Source organism: Pseudoliparis swirei, chromosome 12 (assembly GCF_029220125.1).
Source record: "Pseudoliparis swirei isolate HS2019 ecotype Mariana Trench chromosome 12, NWPU_hadal_v1, whole genome shotgun sequence".
Lineage (NCBI taxonomy): Eukaryota > Metazoa > Chordata > Actinopteri > Perciformes > Liparidae > Pseudoliparis > Pseudoliparis swirei.
This window is the reverse complement of record NC_079399.1, coordinates 9,963,168-9,985,432: the sequence shown is the minus strand read 5'-3', so window position 1 is coordinate 9,985,432 and position 22,265 is coordinate 9,963,168. Positions and strand designations below refer to the sequence as shown.

The window sequence follows — 22,265 nt, the reverse complement described above, 5'->3', positions numbered from 1 at the left end:
GATGTGTAAATATAAGTATAACAGTGTGATCTTTTGTGTCGCGCAGGTTTTTGTCTGACTGTGTGTTAGTGTGTGAGTCTGCTTGTCACTCCGGACACGTATGCGTTCTCTCCCTCCTCTCTTGTTCTCTCTCTGTCTTTTCTGCACATCTCTCGTTCTCCTGCTTCGTCTTCCTCTTTCTCACTGGATGCTTTTCCTTACATCACTAAATTGGCTGTCTTGGCCTCTCCTTTGTAAGTAGCACCGTAGAAGCTTCTTTAACTCACTCAGCTCTTTTATATCTCTTTCTTTTGCCTCCACTTAACTCCCCATCTTTCCCTCTCTTCCTTTGTGTTTTCCTCCACCTTCTCTTGAACTAAGCCACCCTTCTATCAGTTTGTCTGTCATCCGCCCTTACAGCTTTCTGCTCTTTCTCTCTTTCACTTGTTCTTTCCCCCATCTACAATCATACTGATAACTAATGCCAGTGTCTATGTGGGTGTGTGTGTGTGTGTATGTGTCTGTGTGTGTGTGTGTGCGCGTGTGTGTCTCTTAACCCCCCTTTCTCCCCCAGTGTCCAGAAGTGAGAGGCACTCACTACCTGTGTGTGGACAGTCTGCAACCTCTCCATATCCTCATCAGCTTCTCAGCTCTGCTTTGCTGGGGAGATGCAGCTGAGGAGAGTACGGATTGACACACACACACACACACACACACACACACACACACACACACACACACACACACACACACACAAACCCATATCTTGATAATCAGAAACAAAAGGATTTTCTGCTGCATGTAAGCTAAAAAGCTTGACTCAGGTCTCTAACAGCCAGAAGGCAATATGAGGGGGGGGGGGGATGACAGCCCCCTTGTTAACCTGCCATCCCCTATCGTAGCAATGAGAGGGGCATGGGGGTCGTTTAGTTGATGATGTGAATCTATTCCGTCCGACTCATTGATTCCTTGTCTGACTGAGGTCTTTGCAACTTAGAATCTATGGCACTGAAATATCTGTAGCCTAACTACTACACTATAAATCTGCGGCACTGCTGAAGAGACAGAGACATTACAAATGTCTCCAAGAGAAATTATAATTCTCTTGTTATTAGGGTACAACCCATAGCCTAAAACCTATTTGGAATCAACAGTATGTGTACGTGTTCATAACAGACACTCATACAATGCTTGAACACACATGAATATGATCTACTATGTTTGTGATATTTCACTGGGGTGTTTGACCAGCACACATTTTCTCTCCACTCTCCAAACCCTTCGCACCTAGGAAAGGAAACGTCTGCAGCATGTAGGTCTTCAGTTGTCGTCGCCCAGGTCAACTCCTGGAACAGCCTGCAGTTTCAGCTGCCAGTACTCACCATAAAGACCACCTCCTCAAAGGCCGCCATGTTTAACGTACCCCCCGGGTAGGACAGCATGAATGAACACTGAGAACTGTGTGCTGTATTGATCACAATTAATAGCTTAGATCAAGCTCATGATCGGACTAGGATGTCACAAATCTATGATCCCAGACTCTCTAATCTCATTAACTATACCACAGTTGTGTATCATATGCCATGGTTTCCTTGCTTTGTGTATCTGTAAAATTATTGACATCCTAATATTATAATGCAATGCCAATGGAATATTCTATTCTTACTCGGAAATACCTTTACACATGTGACCAGTCTAGTCTCATCATAGGTTTGCTGGCGTTCTACTCTGGCAATTTTCTGATGCCATTTAAACTCATGAATTTATGTAAATGTTCACATTTCACGTAAGAATCTAAACAAAATGTCATCGCTTTTCAAATGTTATCACATTTAATTTCTCCACTCAGGCTTGAATGTCATAACCCTACATTACCCTTAGCACTTATCAACGTGTCACTAATGATGCCAAGGTTGGAGCTTTAATTCCCATCATGGGAACTTATTCTAAAAATGGATGCATTTTCTGGACAGCAGTCTTGGGAGCTCTCGATGAAAGAGTTTCACTCTTGTTATGATATTTACAGCCAGGCAGAGATCTACTTAAAGCTATCATAAAGTGAGCAGAGGAGATCTACCTACCTCCTCTGTCCTAGTCTCTATTAATGGGTGCTGCTTGGCCTAGAAGCAGAGGGCCTAGTTTCTGGGGTCAGGTGCAGGTATGCAGCAGTGCAATTACCACTGAGCCATTATCAGCACTCATCATGCAGAGAATAGATGACATGTCCAGGCTTTTGGGCAGCACCTCACCTCTTTTACTCTTTGTACGTCCCTAATAGCCCATCTGTAGGAGGTATACTGCTATCTCTTTACTGACCCTGGGGCTTGTTGTCTTCTAAATGTTTTAACATAATCTATACATTTTTCAGAAGTTGTTGACTCTCCTCTTTTGTACATCTCCCTTTCTTTCCCTCTCCATTTTCCATGTGTTTCTTCTTCCCTTTTTTCTCTCCCATTCTCTTCACTTTCTTTTCCCTCTTCCATATGCTGTCCTCTGCTTCTTCAGCACTAGCCCCGCTCTGCCCCAGTGAGTGCTCATCCATCTAGTTGGGCTGTGATGTCTGAATTATGTAAAGTTAATGGGGCCAAGGAAGTGGGGTTCCACTCTCTCATGCCGGACCAGGCCCGATGAACTCGGCGTAGACAGGACATTAGGCGACATCACTTCTGACTGTTTGACCCATTCAGTATTACAGAAACAAAGTTCCTTTATTGAGATTAGAAAGGGATTTTTTTCAGTGGACTGTACTGTTATTTCATGCATTTTTTTCTATGATTATGCTATTCTTATTACCGAGTACTATGAAGCCACAGGGTCGTTGGTGGAGGGACACCTTAATGCTCCTTAATATCAGTTTCCTACATTTATTCGGCTAATGAATGAGTTTATTGATTTTATTTATTTCGATCAGCAAAATATACAACCACCAGAAAAAGAAAAAAAAAGAAGAAAGATACATGTGGCTGACCGAAAGGGTTAAGGCGTATAAGTGCCATAACCTAATATTTAGACATTGTTCCTCAAAGTAATGCAATGTAAAAATAAAGATAATTGTTTAGAGGCCAGTTTTGGGATCAAGAACCGGAATATATAATATAAATTAGAAATGTCATGAAATAACTAACACGAACAAAAAAAGAGATATTAGTTTTTTTATTTATTTTTGAAAATCAAGATTTCTGCAGGCCTCTTAATCTCATTAAAAAGAAACATAATTCTGTGATTGCAGCACTAAAAAGGAGTCATGAATACACTTCATCTTCATAATGTCTCACAATCAAAAATGATGTGGAACCCCGGTTTTAGAATAATTTATAGTGTTCCGGTAAATGGACACGATGGATTATTTGTTAAAAAAGTTCCTTGTCTCTCCCTTCCAGGCGCCATGTGTTCTCCCTCCACACAAAGGCAGCACTGGGCTACCACGTTCACCTTTGCAGCAAGACACCGTTCATGTTTGGGGATGAAGAAACCATCATGTCACCACTTACCAAGGTGTCCGAGTCAGTCAGTTGACATTGATAGTATTTTAATAAAACACACAGTCGTTTTTTAAATTTTGGTTCAATAAGGAATTGTTTAAGCTCTAATTATAATGGTTTTCCAGCTTTAATTAGTTGGAATGCTTCAGCAGTCCAACTATTGTTCTTGTAATCTTTAAGAAACTTATTCTTTTTCTTCCGTACGTATTTTGGACCCTTTCTCCTCTTTCATCTATTAAGCTACAGAAACTGTTCAAATATTAAAGTATTCAGCTTCTTCAGCTCATGATTGCTATGACTTTTCATATTTCTAACTCTTCAACTGTTCATATTATCAACATATTATGGTTATTATTTTGAATGGGATCACAATGGGGAAAGTCTTCAACTTTAAAAGCTTCTAAGATCTTCATACTTTTAGCAAATTCAATCTTTTAAAAAAAAATGTTGACATAACCTTCAACTTTTACTGTATATTTTCAGATATTTTCTATCTTTCCACATTATCAAATTATTAATATTTGTATGGAATAAATAATGAATGGGTCCCTATGGAGCCAAGCTTCAAATCCGCTTAAACTTTTTCAAGCGAAACATTTTTTTGTATATCGTCACTACGGCCGAACTTCTTACTCTTTAAGCATTATTTTCTGGTAAAGTAGGAGGGAATCTTGTGCTTGTCGTAGACGTGTGACTATGGAATCCAATAGTTTCCCAGATTTTTCTGGAGAAGCCTTAACGAGGGGAGAAGTCTGGCTTTCTGCTCAGTCATCTCCATTAAAATTCTGACTAGCTTTGAACTTTTTTGAAGCAAACAGGAACACTTTCTGAACTGCGATTAAACTCTCATTTCTAAACCCCAAAAACATTTAAGGACATGTAAACGTTCACAAAAGCCTTTATCTTTCTCCCTCTCTTTTTCTCATGTCTGGTTTCCCCCCCTCTATCTCATTTCATATCTTTGAATATTTAGATGATAGAGTTTTGCTTATCTTTTCCAGTTCTACATTTCCACTTCAAGGATGTTCAACAGTTCAGGTCAATGTGTTTGTGCTTCAACGCTTTCAGCAGGAAGTTTACCTTTTGGGTATTTTCAGCTATCTTTTAAATATTTCAGCAACAAGCTTTCAGATTTTATCATTCCAACGCATTTTCAGAAGGAAATGCTCTTTCTAGTTTTGAAAATCACATTGTGGTAGTAAGCTGATGTCTCTGCTGTCTTACTTCTTCAACCTGATTTTCCAACACCAAAGTTACCATCGGAATGACTTGGTGTTGTGGCCGTTCTGCTTTTCTCCTCTTTATTTTATTTATTTAACATGCATTCTGTTTGTGCCAGTAAACACAATGTGAATGCTACCCCACTGCGTTCTCTTTTTTCAAACAGGAGAGTGCTCGTTTCACTGACCAGGCCTCATCCATATGGAGGGCCCTGTCCAGATTGGTGTCTTCCTTCAGCGATGAGCAGGAGCAGCCAGCAGCCAGAAGAGCCCTGGAAGAAGCTCATTGGCCCCAAAGCACCACCCTGGGAAAAGGGGAACACCACAAGGTAGCTCCTTCACTGACAGTATAGTCCTACTGCACAGCTCACTTTGCTTTATACTACGGTTTCTACATCTAGATACAGTCACATTGGCTCATTCATATTTTGTAGTTCCCCTGTGAAGTATGTAATCGAGTTAATAATGAGTGAAAGAAATGACCATTCATACTTGTACTACTCGTGAATTCAGTCATACTGTTTAGCGACTATGAAAGAATGTGTGACTTAGTCAACAGATGACGTTTGGCTTTTTTTATTCAGCAATAGAGGTTTTTTTTAAGTGAATGCAGAAGTATTTTATTTATGTCACGACTTCGTTGTGACTTTGGTTGAAATCACAGATTAGATTAGATTGGATGTGACTTTATTCATCCCCTCGGAAAAATTATACGTGAAGCAGCAGCACACATGTTCACAAATATACAATACAAATAGTAGGGTATATTACATTTAGGAATTTAAATAATAAAGGAAATGAAAATGTAAAATTAAAGTGTATACAGTGTATCTAAAGTATAAAGTGACAGCGGTGCACGATTTATTGATGTACATTTGAGGAAGTGTTTGTGTGTGTGTGTGTGTGTGTGTGTGTGTGTGTGTGTGTGTGTGTAGGTGTTTAACTCTGCAGTTTACAAAATGATGTGTGAGGCTGTGGGCAGGAAGCTGACATCAGAGGAGCGGTTTGCTATCCTGGCCCTCACAGCTGACCCTTCACTCTTGGCCACTGACCCCAGAGAGCACTCCCCTACTTGTAAGTGCCATTTGTATGATTGTTCATCTTGTATTGTATGTTGTTCATCTACATGGGTATATGCCTAACACTACAGTAAACTGATTCATTTAATTTTAAGTAATCTCTTCTTGCCTTTCATATAGTTCACTATTCAATATTGACTTGCAGTGTTCTGCTGTTACTCTCTTAAGTGGATGTAGGATCAAAGCCTCCAGAAAGAGACAAGGAGCCAACAGACAGGGAGGTCAAGGCAGTCACCGTCCTGCAGGCCGCATTCAAAGGACACTTGGTGCGAGAGATCTTGAATGCCTCAAAACCGGGTAAAATACTTACTTATTATTGTTAATGAGATCGTCTTGAATTCCGCTTTCTTCTTTAATGCTCTGGTTTGAAAGACAAACATATGCAACAATTGGGATGTCTAAAGGGTCCACATAGGGGGAACTAAAACAACATAATGCCTGGGTTTCTTTTCTAGATTATTATTTTGTGTCTGAAAACACACAAAACACCTGTGTCTTACATTTACTGTTTGATTCAGCCTGGTGGCACATATTGAGCCTCTGAGCAGAGGCACAAATATGTATTTATGACACTGCCACTCTGACTAATACACCCTGACAGATAAAGGGTGGTCACAGAGGCGGAATGTAGGAAACACACACACGCACACACACGCACAACACATTCCTGCATCAATAGCCACACCAGCCAATCCAAGTTTCGACGTGGAAACACTGACCAGTTTGTTGGAAAGAATTAGAGATTAAATAAATAGACCGAAGTGAGCAGCTATTCCTTTGTAAATGTATTCATTGCTGATTCTTTGCCTTTGTTAAATTGGTCCTCTGTTTCAGTTCAATTATTTTTAAGATCCAAGTGGTGGTAATTAACCTGACTGCTGGTTGCAGCATTACTTTTCCCAGATATTTTAGATTTTTTGGTTGGACCTGAAGTTAACTCACACTACACAGAACACTGTCACCAGCTGAACTACTTGTATATGGGAGTACGCACAACCTCATTACTGCAGTATTTGCATAAATCAGTTATGTACAATTGTAAATGTAATTTGAGCTTACTTACTTACTTACACACACACGATGAACAGCTTATGACTTATACGAAATAGGCTTTTCATTGTTACTTTTTCTCAAATTGTATTATTTACTTGTCAAAGGACTAAGTGCTGTTTTCGGAGTTGCATTCGTGGAACGGCAAAACACCAATCAAGTATTAAAAACACTCCCTTTCTAACTATTTGCCTCTCTAAAGCCATTTGTTTGAGAGAACCAATAACTTGACTTTTCTTATTTCCCTTTTGCCAGCACAACTGTTTATACCTCATGCTTTTTTCTCCTTGCTCTTTTCCACTTAATGTTCTTAAGATGATAGGACGTCTTCAGCTCTCAATAGCCAGCATTGGACAATGGCCTGCGATAATGGCTCTATCAATTTGAAAAAGTGGCCATTTGAAAAGCGAGAGCTGAACGCTCGGGAGGGAGGGGTGCAGGGAGGCTGCGAGGTCACAACGTCTATCATGCAGCTATCTCCTCACAGTGTTTCTTTCACTTGGATGGACAAACAGCTACTGACACATGTGTACTCATAAATAAAATCGACTGCATCTTTTATCAAATGTTAACCATCCGGTAAAATGCGTGTTAATGTCAATGTCATGGTCCTCCTCTTACCACTCACTGAATGAAGCTAAATGCATTTTGTAATTCCTGTAATGCACCATTAACTAGTTAATTGACAATCTTAATGCTTTGATGGCAACATATGTTGTCTGTCATCTTTAATGGTGGCTACTTTTCTGTGTGTGTTCATGTGATTTAGGCACAAAGGAGCAACTCAGTGCTTCGAAGATCCTTTTAGACATGTGGCCGAAGATTGAATCTGATGCAGAGAAACATGCCGCCCTCTTGCTACGGTAAATGAAAAACAATGCGTCAACATATTGCCTTTATGGTGAAAGATAACAAATAACGTGCACACGATGTATGAACTGTACCCACATAGACACAACATCTCTCAACTCGTTAACCTAGCTGGTATTCACTCACACGGATGGCGTTAGATGAGAGGATACGAGGGCTCCCACTGCAGTCCTGTGCCAATGCTGTGGACAGAGTATGGATGCATTTAGCCTCTCTGTTGCACTGCACGCCCGGAATCTACTCCCCTCTCCTGGTTGTGGTGGCCTGTGGCGGCCAGGCAGGGAGCATTTTCCAAATGGTGTTCCATCTTTTCCCAATGGTACCATCTGCTGTTTATCCTCTCCTTGCTCCAATCGGCTAGCAGCGTCTGCCGAATGACCCGCTGCCTTGGGAAGTGTGTGCGTGTGCGTGTGTGTGTGTGTGTGTGAGGGTTGTGTGTTGTGAACCCTTGAGCATATGTTTTTCCTAACTGACATCCACTTTAGTCAAAGTTCACACTGAGACGTGGAGCAAATTTACTTTCCTCCAATGTATTATTGGATTTGACTATTTGATTTGCATCAGAGTTATGTTTCTACAAGCAGTTAGTGTAAATTATTTTCACAAAAACATTGATTTTAATGCTTCATTCATATTTTAAATGTCTAAATGTGCTCCGTACGTCTGTGTTTTCTACACAGGTATATAATTGACCACTCTGAGAGGAGAGCAGAGATCTACCCCTGTCAGCAGGATGAATGGACCAGAGTGACCTTCGCTGATTACTCCGTCTCTCTTCAAGACACAGCCAACTCCTGGCTCTTGGTCTTCAGGTTAGAGAACATTGTAATGTCATGCTTGTTAGGTTTGTCAGTGAACGACAACCTGTCTTCGAAAATCTGGGTGAATCCAGGTGCAAATTGCATTTGAGCAATGCACAATTATGTAATAATTATGTAATAATTATGTAATAACAAAATGTTTTTAAAAAACGACAATAGACGATAACTTAGTCAGACCTGATATCTTGTTGTTTGTTATTGTTAAGAGAGGTGTTCCTGGTTCATAAGGAGATGCAGCTAGTACCAAAGGTCTACTCCCCAGTCCCTAATTGTTTGCTCCACGTCATAAACAATGACACAGGAGAGGAGCTGGACATGTTCTTCAACAAAGTGACAAACCACGTCTATCAACCCAACAAGGTCTGTGGATGATGTAAATGCACTTGCACTTCAAACCTTCATGTATATGAAATATTGTGTATTAATTGTGGAAGATTTTCATATAACCATGTTTGTTTTCATATAACCATGTTTGTTCAATAAGGCTTCCTTTCTGACTAAATCGAAAACTGGATACAAATCTGTTGACTGTTTGTCGATCATTTGTGGCTTCCTGATGTAATACTGTTAGGGAGATTTCTAGACATAGTATTATTCATCGAAATACATCCCAAAAGAGAGAACAGTAAAACTGTCCTTTCCTCTATTTATATCCGTCGAACACATTCCCTTTGGAAAATAACAATATTTAGATTTCATGAACTCCTTATCTCTTTTGTTCCAGCTTGGTTACACCTTTGTGGCAGAGGCTGTCACATGTGAATCACCCCCTGCTGGTGCAATGTGGAGGATGCGCTTGATTGGCGCAAAGGACCTCCTTCCAAAACTCTCCCATAACGCTCCACTCAACACGTTCTCAGTGAAGACATTCCGGGATTATTACATTCCCAATGACAAAAATCTCATATGTCGGTAAGATAATGAACAAGCTTTTTATTTGTTTAACATATATAGAATAAGAGTCATATTTATAATAGTCCATTGACTGTACCTGAGGTGAGTCAAAAAATAGCTCTCAGTGATTCTCTCTTGCACTACAGTATATACATTTGAGAGGTTTGATTATTAGAAATAAGGTCTGAAAATAGTCAGTGCACATATTTTACTAAACATAACAGTCAACCACTTCAGGAGGTTGCATGTTCTAACACAAGAAGACATTAAAGATAATTGGAGAGACAAATGCTACCTCCAATCATTTCAAACGTTTCCACAGTTACAATGTGCAGGTGACTGCAGACGTCGTTGGAACAATTCAGTTTCAGACTTCACAGCCAGACGTTTTGATCCGTCTGTCGGTCCTGGACCAGGAGAAGGTGGTGGCTGGCAATAGTGGCAAGGGTCATGTGGTAATACCTGTGTTCTGCTTCCAGGACAACAAAGGTGAGTCATTCAGTTAGGTATTTGAGGTGAATGTAACCCGTGTGTATCATTCTATAAGATGTGTCAAACTGTACACTGTCTGTCTCACATATAAAAGCTGCACCACTCTCAAATCACTGAACATTGAACTGCATTTTCACTCCTTTTTTTTCTCGTTTTACTGCTGACAATAGCATTTTTGTGAAACTGATATTCAACACACAGACATCACACACCACACACACCACATCAAACAGCAGGGCTCCTACACTGTATGAGAGAGAGGGCTGGTGGTATGCTGTAAAGGGGATTCAGCCCACAACATTGCAATTAGGGTCCTTATGGCTTACTCTGCTCGCAATTGGACCCTTTTTCCTTTTAGTCTTTCCTGGAAAAAAAATCATATTAGATTCGTAACATTTTCACTCATGGATACTTTGTACTGTATATGTATGTTTGTATATATATATATATATATATATATATGTGTATATATGTATATATATATATGGATATATGTATGTGTATACATATATATATGTATGTGTAAATATGTATGCATATGTATATATAGATATGTGTATATATATATATATATTTATATGTGTATATGTGTATATATGTATATGTGTGTTTGTATATTCAATTCAGTTTCAATTCAGTTTATTTATTTGTTATTATTTCACAACAAATTACAAATTCTGTCTCAGTGTGCTTACAATACTGTACACAGACCTGCCCCAAAAAAAAACCTCACATCGGAAAGAAAAACTCCAAATAACCCTTCAGAGGGAAAAAGAAAAAACCTGGAGAGAGCAACACAGAGGATCCTCTCCAGGATGGACAGATGTATGTTAATAGTATATAGGCATATTTTCGATGGGAGACCACCACCATCATCAGGCAGATGGCGGGGAGGAGGAGGAGGAGAGAGTCTCAGGACAGTGGCGTAGTCAGTCAGCAGGAATTCCACGACCCAGACCTCAATGATCCATCAGGCAGATAGGATCTATGTGTCGTCACATAGGGTCATGACCCCCATGAGACGAAAAAAAAAAGGACTCGGGGAGAAAGCAGAGTTAGTAACGTGTGATTGAGAAGAGAAAAAGTAGGTACTCAGTGTCAGTGCATCCCCGCCCCCGGCAGGCTATAGCCTATAGCAGCAGGGGCAGGGCTGGACCACAAACCTGATTCAGCCCCTAACTATAAGCTCTGTCAAAGAGGAAGGTCTTAAGTCTACTCTTAAACGAGGTGACTGTGTCTGCCTCCCGGACTGAAATTGGAAGCTGGTTCCATAAAAGAGGAGCTTGATAACTAAAGGCTATATGTATGGATATACAGTATATGTATGAATATTTATGTATGTATATTTATTTATGTACAGTATATACTACTGTTCATTCATAAACATTTAAAAAACCTATGTGTGTATATATATATATATATATATATATATATACATACATACATGCATATATATATATATATGTACATATACATGTTTATATTTACGTTTATTTGATAGTCAGTAGATACAGTATATGTTAAAGCAGTGTAGTAAGAAAGAGAAGGGTATGACATGCAACAAAGGTCCACAGCCCGAATCCAACCACTGGGGTTATATGGTTATATAAATTGCATTTTTAATGTTATTTATTATTTAACGGTCTGAGCACTATTTTTTTTAAATCCCATTGAGGTGGAAGAAAATTACAGAAATAGCTATCTTAAAAAATACAAGACTATCCCCCTTGATATATACCACTAATGGTTATTTAAAATATTGTATTTACATCCATTGTGGATGAACTGAGCCTTTAAGTCATATTTTACTTTTTTCAGATTGGCGAACACTCTTGTCTTCTCTCAGATATGGCCTGAGTGTAATATCTCTCTGTTACAGCCCTTAATTCCACAGATGAGAAGAAGCAGAAGCAGAAGGGATCCCCCACCCAGGGCCAGGGAGGCAAGGTGATGGACACTCCCCAGGAGGGAGAAGAGGAGGGCAGCACTGCTGGAAAATCAGACTCCACGTTCGACCAGATCCAGCCTCCCACAGAAACTATGGTATCACTGACAACTGCCTGTGTGATATCTGCTGTAGCTCAAAACACTTTACATATCTCACTTGTACACACACAAACACACACACACACATATACACAGACACACAGACCCACACACACAAACTTACACACACCCACACGCTCATTCTCGCACAGAGTGGAGCAGCAGAAACTGGAGGGGTGGTTTCGTTGTTACTGTCTGACTTATCAGTGCTTGTCGGAGAGCAGAGATTTGTGCATGATTTATGGGTCGCTCGATTGTCTGAAGACCACCTATCTAACAAACCTGTTAGATAGTCAGTGTGATGTTCGGAAAAGTATTTACTGCAGGCTATTTGTGTGCACCACCAGACCACATGACACTTTTACAGACTATAAAACTAAGAAAATCAACTGAGATTTATTTGTTTTGCTGTGGCGACTGTCATTGATACCAGCGACAAGTGTCAGTGTAATGTTCCCTCAGTAACCGTTTAGACCTCATAAATTCAATCAATGTATTTGTCATTTACAACAGTGAATTGAGTCTTGTAAGAACAAACACCTATTAAGAAGTGGGTCACATCCCGCATGTGTTAAACACTTTTTCACACAAAATCTTTTCAACAAAGTAACCTAACAAAGTAGCGACATCAATAACAATGAGACACATCATGTCACATCTTATAGATCAGATCAGCAGTGGGCCAGATTAAACCGGTTATTGATCAGGACTTAGATCACTGATCAAGACTTAGGGTCAGTGATTGAAGCGCTGCGTTACGCAGCAGGGACACACACCAGACATTTCGATATCTACCTGGTTATGATAGATGTTCAAGGCTCCTTCATTGTAATGTGTGTGGGACTTAATAAAACAGATAATGTTTCAATGTGGCCTTCATTGCAACAATGATGTTATGGGAATTCACAACAACACAATCACTTGTGATAATTGTAATTATTAGCCTCTATTACAACTACAAACAGTCAGACAATTGGTATGGGCACATTTTCTAGAATATGTCTTGCTCTATTACTCTGATTTTCAACTTGGGATTTTGTTTGAATTCTATCTATTCTGTTTAGTGAGATGGATGTGGGAGTTGCCACCCCCAATATAATCTTGGCTAACACGCCCTCTGCCTCCTCTCTCTCATTCTGCCAAGCATTTTTTTCTGTCTGAGAGCGCAGAAAACAGCAAAAAGACAAATGCGCAGTTCTTCACGATCTCTGCGTCTCTCTTTCTGAACCATCCGCACAAGTTTATTTTTCAGCTGTTTGTTCACAAAATAACGTCCATCTCATGTTGGCTTTGCCTTTATGGTGTTGCCTGCCACATGCATAATGCTGTAGGTTTTTTTGAATCCATCTATCACGTCATGCTTAAACTGAGTGTTGTACACTGACTTTGCTCGTATGTGTTTCACAGGTTCATAAGTATGTGGTGCAGGCGGAGGTGCTTCATAAGAGCTGGGATCTGGATGAATCTCAGCTGGCTTTTGTCCATATGCTCAGAGACTTGGAGAAGAATGAAATGAGAGGTACATACCCAAACCCAACATCAAACAGTCAACAACACCCAAGGGAAACATAGGGGTTTTCATTGCCCCCCCCCCCCCCCCCATGAAAACATATAAATATGTTTGGTTAATTTAATCAATTGTGATCTGAACATCCACATGAGGGTTTACGTATGCAATATGCAGGGTTCAGATATTACCAATATTCCCCTATTGGCTCATGACTATTTTGTATTTTAGCATTTCAAATTGTTCAGATATTAAGACCTGGCTTCTCAATGGATTTTCCAATATGGCCTCCGTATTTATTTTTGCATGGCTTATTGTGTGTTACAGTGTGATGTATGGCAGATACACAGTAGGCAGTGTCAGGGGCCAAGCAGATGCTGTTTGTTTTGGGCTTCTACTAGCCAGGGGCCTGTTAATCACAAGCCTAATGAAAGCCAAATTAATACAGCTGCTTTCGCAGATCAGAGTGTGATTTCTTGTGCCCACTGGTCGTTGGCTGAGGCAATAATCCTGTCCTCTGCCACCAACTCGCCTTTTCTTTCTTTAATCATGCTGCACAAATTGCATCGATTGAAAATTCTGGGCTTTGACATTTTCAGACGCTTCCTAAAAATTCTCAGGCGATGAATTAAATTGCGACACGGGTGGATGTTGATGTGAAAGAGTGCATGGGTGACAATTTGCATGATTGCCTGAAGAGAAAGGCCAGCCTGCTGTCATTGGATTGTCATTCTCTTCTCTCTGTTGCTTCTGACAACACTGCATTGTATTTAGTCTCTGTGTGGGAGGCATTCCTGAACTAAAAATACAGTAATCAGATGTATTTTGACGAAAGAGGAAGTCAAACCTCTGTTTTACATATTTATTATAGTAATGGTATAGTGCAGGATGTACAGTAATGTTGTGTTCTGGGTTGTGCTGCATGCTCTTCTTGTTCTTTGCAGGTGCTTTCTGTTCATGGATAAATGTGAGCATGTTCAGGTTTTTTTCCCAACATTTGCTTAGGTTTGTCCATATTTGTACGTGTGGACCAACGTCCACACAAACCTCCGGTGGTTCTCCAATGAGCTTATGAAAGTGGGTCAATGGGAAGTCAAATGAAGTTGGCTCTTGCCCCCTGGTGCCCTGGGAAATATCTCAGCAGGAGAGTGAATTAATTTCACCCAGTTTAACTCGGTCTCAGTGGTGAGGCGGTGCCCTTGATCATGCTCCCTACATGCTACATGTAACACACAATCACCACATGCCACGCCACGCTTTGAAACCGCTGAAACACGTTGCTCAAGAGGCTGCAGTCCAAGTAATGTACTGTGCATGTTTAATGAATGCACATTTACACATCTCTGCTCCTTCTCACCACCCGTAACATATTATTAACTGTAGTGGTAAACAATGGTGCTTTTAGGCTCTCAGTAAAAAAATAAAAGTGGTACATTCTATTTTAGGTTAGCGAGCCGAAAATCAGATTTCGATAAGTGTATCGGCCCGAAATGACAACGCGCATGGACTCAATTTGAACATTGAATATCTGTATGACTTGAGATAAGAGTAACTTAATAAGCATGCACCAAATCTGTTCAGGCAGAATGGCAAATTGTCATGGATTATTTTGCCCCTCTATTTCAGATTGAGACTCATAGTTAATGCTTTATCTAAACTGGGGATTGTGCTCACTTCAGCTATGAAGTGCAACAGTGCCATCTAGCACGCATGTGACCACACAACACGGGCATCGATGGCTCACTATGTCACACTCCCACATCAGATGAGCTTTAATTGTGTCGATTAGCTGAGGTTGATTGTGAAGATCATTGAACATGTGTCTTGAAAAATTAAGTGTTTCTTGCCCTTCACCCAATAATTAAATTGATCTAAACGTGTCAAAAATGTGGCAAATAAATTATCATTTTGCACAAATGCAAGCAATGTTTTCTCACACATATTTAAAGGTATCCGTAGTGTTGATATTCCATACTTGCTCACTTTATTGTGATATACATATACTGTGTGCTTGTCAAAGACAGGCTACATTATGCTTTTGATTCTCTTAATAATAACACCAGTTTGCCCATATGGATCACATACATACACCACTGACGTGTCGTAGATGGTGATATATGCCAATGCACCTAATCTCTGTTTGCAAAATGTAGTAAAGAAGCTTGAGGACCGTTCATCCTCCAGTGACACACCGCCCCAGCATGGGCACAAACCTGGCTCACAGAAAGCCAACCGCAAAGGGGAAGTGGACAAGGAGAAGGGGAAGCCAGCTGCCAACTCGAAATCTGGCTCCAGGCAGGAAACGGTAATACTTAACTGCAGCCACAAAACACCACAACACTGTCAACTGCCAATAGTATGGTATGTATATAGAATATGTGTGAACTGAGATCTTAGTTGTTGCAGGAACATCTTTTCTCTGCCTACCAGCTAATGACTATGATTATGCAGCCCAGGATACTGAAAAGCTTTCATCATATCATATCTGCTAAATACCATTTCCAAATAACTGTTCCATTAAGTTTATTGGCTGGGTATTCTAATTGCAATTATATTCTGCTGCTACATATGAAAACTTTTTCATGAAATAGGTTCTCGCGAATTCAAAAGCAAAAGACAATATTTACTCAATATATGCTATGAACTGCTTCTGTAGTCTTTAGATGACTAGTTATGTTCACAGTATCCAATGATACAGTAGGTTCAAGTGGAACTTAGTATGAATTAGTAAACGTTGTAATATTAACCTTTTTGTTTCGTGAGGGCAGCGTGGAGGCACATCCGTTGAATACACACTTGATTCCTCGTCACAAAAGCCCACCTCTAATGAGATTGATGTTATCCTGAAATAACTTTTATCAGGCAGGGCAGTATTTACATATTTCATTGACTCTGAACTGCTCACAAAGAGAGACTGGTGACCTGCATGCATTTACTCTAATTATTATTATTATGGTCATAGTTTAGTAGTCAGAAACACAGCTGCTTGAAACATCTCTGTTCCAAGTGCCTTTTATTCTCCACTGCGTCGTCCATGGCCAACCCGAAAGACAATGGCACTTTTTTATTTCATTTTTCAGAATAGCAGCTTCCCATGAATACATTTCCATTTAGGATTCATTTGTTTTGGCATTGGCAGCTAGCGGACAGGACGATCTTTGAAATAGATGAACTCAAATGATCTATTATTTTAAATGAAGACCAGGCGGCTGAACAGGACAAACAATCCTGTCTGACTGTGTACCAGACTGAGTGTCTCATTGAAAGAGACACACTCATAATGTATTGTGTTGAGGTGACCTTCAACTGGGATGTTTGTGCGCTTGAACATGTGCGTCATGTTTGTGTCCGTCTGGGGTGTGTGCGTCTTTGTGCAGAGCCTTGATCTGACCAAGGCCAACTGGACTCTGCGTGTGGTCGCTGACAAGAGCAGTGCGAAGAGCATTGAGGTGGCGAAGGACACAGACAGAATGGACCAGATTCAAGCCATTAAAAAAGCGTGGGAAATGGCTGAACCAGGCCGCTGTGAGAAGGTAACCCAGAAGCTGTGGTCATAATGGTGTTCTAATGTAATTACTTACAAGTTGAAGCCGTTTCCATGAGGTGTTCCCAATATTATCGTTTGTAGAAATGTGAAAGGTATGACTTAGAAAATGTGTTTAAATACTATCCAACATACACTCCAAAATAACATTTTGCTGTCTTTTAGGCCTCACAGTGTCGCCTCAAGTTTCTTAACCAGCTCCAACATCGAGCAGGTGATGACACTACTCCAGATGGTGCAGAGCCAGGTACCATATTTCAGACACACACACACACACACACACACACACACACACACACACAATGATGTATACATATCTATTTGGGCACTTTCTGTTTCTTTTATTTGTCATATAGCGTGTGGTAATGAGACATTTTGCGATTCTTTGACAGCTGCTTCCAGATTGGATCCTAATAAGAAGCTGACCATGGACTACACTCCCTTCATCAGGTGCTTTGACACTCTTACACTTATTCTCTTTGTATCTATATTTTATTTTTATTATTACTAGATAGCATATAACGATAGAATGATGATTAGAGCAGATTGTAGCCATCACACCATAATGTGATAATTCTATAATCACATCAACTATACATTACAGTATTATCATTGCAGTTCCAAACAGACACATTCATATCTGTACATAGAGGCCAAAGGAGGTATAATGCAAAAAACACTAAGGCAGATAGGTCATCACATTGTATTTTTCTTAACAAGCTTTTTTTAAATCCTATTTCTACGCACTCCAGTTGCCTATGAATACATTGGATCCCTCTATTGTTCTCACTTTGTGAGCCTGAATTAAGTCTTGCTGTTGCTGCGAGGCCCGGCTGCACTAGAGGATTATAAGTGTCTGTTTGTTGTGTATTCTCAGAATGCATTTTGCTATGCCGGTGGACATACCAGCATCTGTATCTCTGGCAGTTTGGTTCATATATATAGTGATTTCCTGTGTTTTGGACCTTTGCTCCCATTGGTGCTGTGGCTAGCAGGATGAGCCGCACAACGACTGCACACTTTGGGAAAGCTGAAAGGGCAATGCATGGACTCCAGTGGGCAATGATGTATACTCGACAATGAGGGGAGGCTGAGGGGCGAAAAAGACCAAACTTAAAAGAAGTATGAATAAATACATTTCAATCAGGAGAGACTTGTATTGAGTTGAACAATAATGTATTACATATATTTAAAAAGTGCAAAGTCTTTGGCGATTGAATTAGGATGAGCAAGGGGTAGTGATGCTGATGTCTGCAGAATCCCCCCGAGAGTCCAGACACTGGTGGGGGTGGTGAAGGAAGTCGCTGTAACCCGATGATGAATGAGGCGCCTGCCGCATGCTGATTGGAGGAGCCTGGGGTGGAGGAGGGTTGCATCTGTTTTCAGCTGAAATGATAGCTGACAGCAGCAGAGAGGAGAACCGATTTAAAAGTTTGACAACAACAAATTGATTGGCTTACAGAAACTGAGCAGAATCTGATTGGTTCATTTAAAGTGCCCCAATCAGCTGATGGAGTAATAATCAGTGTGATGATTATAGACTGGGATTATGAATGAAAAGGAGTGTAAAGAGTGTCTTCCTGACTGAACTTCCGCTTGAGCTTCCAGATCAAATGTTCTCCATGAAGGACCTCAGGAACAGATCTAACAACAGTACATTAGGCTCTACGAAGACTTACACAACTGAAACTAAAGACATGTAACCCTCCTGTTATGTTCGTTTCTTACAGACAGCCGTGATGTTCCCGGGTCAATTTGACCCGCAACATAACAGGAGGGTTAAACAATGGGCAGGAGAGGGTATTGTTTTTCATCAAAAGTAATTATAGTGTACCATTAATTTAAAAGTGCTGCGTGTAGAATTTGGTGGCTTCTAGCTGGCCCTATGAACCCTTCTGAGTTTGTCCGTTCTGGGCTACTGTGGAATCATGGCAGCTAGCTCTATACTTATTAATGTTGTATTCCATTTCGGCCAAGAGACCCCCATGAATGCTACACGCTGTTCCTTTATTATACGATAAAGTGTTTATTAAGGTTTAAGAAAACTATTCCAGGTTGTTTGAGATTATCAAAAATCTGAAGGTTGGTGATGTGTATTATAATGTATACATTTTCCATGAATCAAATGCTCTGATACATGTAAAGTTGACAGTGTTCTGAAGGAAAGAGTCTCCCGCCATGGTTGCCCTCAGTGTCTCCCAGTGCTCTCCCTCCCATCCATCTCTCCATCTCTCCCCCTTTCCATCCCTCTCCATGATAAATTAGATGATATTTGGGTCTGTTAATTAGATAGTTATTTATGGACCCCGATGAGCTTGTCACTCCAGTGAGATGTGCTCCACTCCCATCACCTTTCCACCCTTGCTTGCTGTGTGTGTGTGTGTGTGTGTGTGTGTCGGTGTGTGTGTGTGTGTGCCCACCCGCACGTGTGTCCATGTCCGCCTACACCTTAAACTCACGTGCACACTCATGCATGCCATCTTCAGAATGTGTGCACACATGTTACAGGCAGATCCAAATTAACTCCACCATCACCTCTACTGGTCTTGCTTCTTCATGAAGGTCATCTTCTAGGAATAATAGATAAAGCATCTTTAGCATCTATTATCCCTCTGGTAATGTACGTGTGCCTCAGAGTGCCACTCCTCGTCATTTCTCTTCCTATCTCTGCATTTATCAGCCACATTTCCATTTGTATTTGTTCTGCCGGTGTAAACATTGTTAGTTGTCCAATCTCACAAAATAACTTGTAGAATTTGTGACATTTTCTATTGCTTGAGCTGCTAATATCAGCAATATCTGATCCTGTAAATACTCCCTCCTGACTTTAAAGTAACATTATGCAGTTGCACAACACTGCATTTCTCAGAGAAAAAAAACCTCTTGAGTTCTTACTATAAATAAATGAACCATCCAGCGTTCACATTCTGGTGAGAGACTATACCGAAACGGTGCAAAAGGCATTAGCTCATGTTGCAGTGAATTAATCTGCACACACAGATCACATTGTAAGTCCTTGTGTATGTCGGTAGACGCCAAAAGGATTTTCCAGTGCTGATGGACTCGCAGATAGAGGAGATCCAACAGAAGGAGCGCTTAGAAAAGATCCAGACTTACCGGTTGGTCCGAGACAATGTGCTGGAGCATCAGAAACAGCAGGAGCTCAACAGAAAGGAGCTAATAATACACCAGCAGGAGATGTATAAGGAAATGCAGGTCAGTAAAGACAAGTAATAGTAATAATGATCGGTTTTGCCGATTAAAGAAAGCGAGAGAGATCTGTTGTCCGCTTCCTTTCCCTCTGGTGAAACATGTTGTGTCATTTTCTTGACTCCAGGAATTCTTGTGGCAGCGCTGTAAGACATTCCTGGATGCTTGCGGGTCATTTAGTAGCCGCCAGTTGGAAGCCGTGAAAAAGAAGCAAGAAGAGAAACAAGCTCTGGAGGACGCTCAGAAGGCCGCCCAAGAAAAAACAACAACGCTCACCGCTCCTGCCAACCAGCAGCGAAACAAACGTGGCAAAAGTGCTGGCAGGAATAAATCATGATCATTGGCACTAACTTCCAGTCTCAGTTCTCCTCCGTAGACTGGTAAAGAATCTTTATTTAACATAGTAGCCTTCACTTATATAATAGCTAATAGCTGACCAAAATATTGGTGTTGCACCTGTCAGTGCTTTTGCCTTTGTCTTTAGACTTTGTTGAAATATAACTGTGTTCATACTTTCACAACATTTGTACTGTATTCCTTGTCATATTAAAAGAATATATACTTATACCACACACACTATTTCCTTCAGCCTTTATTTCTAACCTGCATTAACAGAGCCACTGCTGACCTACAAAAGTACAATACATTTTATTTGCTGTGCACATTTTTCATTGCACTGAGAATGTCAAGCATTCTCACTTGCAATGTATGGATTTGCCTTTTTGGTTCCCAGTACGCCTGGTTATATTCCACAAACCTTTTGTTTTCTTAAAGGTCACAGTATTGACTGTATGACTCCAGGCACGCTGCACCGCCACCCTCCCACAAGTGGCACTGATTCATTGGTTAATTGATATTTTGAAGAGTCCGATTCCTACAAGACCAAGACCTAGTGTTGGAGAGAAAAACTTCAACATAGATCGGTGGTGCCTGATAGTTTTAGCAACATGGCAACACTCGATCCGTGTATAATGATAAAGTATTTGAGAAGGTTCGGCTTCTGGTATGCAGACTCTTCATCAGTGTGTCAGGTATCACATTAATATGATCTAGTAGAGTAAGTGCCCTTTATTTGAGCATAGCATTTGGAGTCCCACAGTCAGCTGACCAGCTGAGGAATGGGAAGCTAAATTAGAAATGAAAGGCAAGAGGCTGCCATCTAGTGGCTGTGGACCTTAATAAATTGTCATTACCGTGGCTGCACTATGCTGTTTTCATGGCTGACAATAATGAATTGTTCAATTTTGTGCTGCTGCATGAAGGAAATTAGTATGATGCTGTGTGTGGGTGTGTTAGTGTGTGTAGATGTATGTGTGTGTGTAGTAGATAGTGCAGTGAGCAGAGTTATTTATTCTTGCTTGTGTGTGCATGTGCAAAGTCATCCTGCAGTAATCCGCTCCTGCATTAAAGTACCATTGCTGATAAGTTTAGTTTATTAAAACTGGCCTTATATTCATTTTGATGATCCACTATTTCTACCCTTGTAACTGCATGACAGAGCAAATCATTTAAGCCTTGTCCTCTCTCGCCCAATCATTCCCCCCTTTCCAAAAAAGAAATTGCTGTTATTTTCTATTTTCAGTAACTCTCAAGCTACCCACCTCCTCCTCCTAGTCCTCTGTGCTAAGATCAGCCGACACTGTAATTGTCAGTGACGTGTGTGTATTAACAGAGACGCTGTTTGTTAATTGGCAGCTGGTTTGATGCAAATGTGTTGTGAGCGACTGAAGCACTGGTGCAACCTTGAAAACACAGCAGTCGGCCATTGTGTGCGTGTGCGTGTGCGTGTGTGTGTGCGTGTGCGTGTGCGTGTGTGTGTGTGTGTGTGTGTGTGTGTGTGTGTGTAGGTGTAGGTGTGTGCGTGTGCGTGTGCGTGTGTGTGTGTGTGTGCATGCATTTGATTTACTTCAAGTAATAAGAAAATATTTGATTCTTAAATGGACCCACATAGAGGGATGATGAAATTAAATGAAAGTAGATACACATTCCCTGAGCAGTGGGGAGACTGTGGTGGCTCTTTAATTCACTTTCCTTTTCAGAGGTAATAATTCAAGAGTACCTTAATCAATGT

The 22,265-nt window shown here is 40.6% G+C and overlaps 1 protein-coding gene across 3 annotated transcripts in view; it reads left to right on the top strand.

Moving 5' to 3' along the window:
* Positions 1-20,766, top strand: part of adgb (androglobin) — a 39,239-nt gene extending 18,473 nt beyond the window's left edge. Inside the window, exons 17-35 of one of the 3 annotated variants that reach the window (XM_056428701.1) lie at positions 554-662; positions 1,271-1,409; positions 3,360-3,474; positions 4,849-5,010; positions 5,617-5,755; positions 5,929-6,057; positions 7,580-7,673; positions 8,361-8,492; positions 8,708-8,861; positions 9,226-9,413; positions 9,718-9,884; positions 11,767-11,930; positions 13,341-13,452; positions 15,594-15,745; positions 16,818-16,973; positions 17,150-17,231; positions 17,377-17,434; positions 20,017-20,200; positions 20,322-20,766. In XM_056428701.1, the coding sequence (XP_056284676.1) occupies positions 554-662; positions 1,271-1,409; positions 3,360-3,474; positions 4,849-5,010; positions 5,617-5,755; positions 5,929-6,057; positions 7,580-7,673; positions 8,361-8,492; positions 8,708-8,861; positions 9,226-9,413; positions 9,718-9,884; positions 11,767-11,930; positions 13,341-13,452; positions 15,594-15,745; positions 16,818-16,973; positions 17,150-17,231; positions 17,377-17,434; positions 20,017-20,200; positions 20,322-20,531 (2,646 nt within the window). In that variant the 3' untranslated portion in view covers positions 20,532-20,766. Of the gene's footprint in view, positions 1-553; positions 663-1,270; positions 1,410-3,359; positions 3,475-4,848; positions 5,011-5,616; positions 5,756-5,928; positions 6,058-7,579; positions 7,674-8,360; positions 8,493-8,707; positions 8,862-9,225; positions 9,414-9,717; positions 9,885-11,766; positions 11,931-13,340; positions 13,453-14,384; positions 14,408-15,593; positions 15,746-16,817; positions 16,974-17,149; positions 17,232-17,376; positions 17,435-17,979; positions 20,201-20,321 lie in introns of those variants that run through there. The other 2 variants (XM_056428702.1, XM_056428703.1) reach the window with 2 other exon arrangements.
* Positions 20,767-22,265: the final 1,499 nt, after the last annotated feature.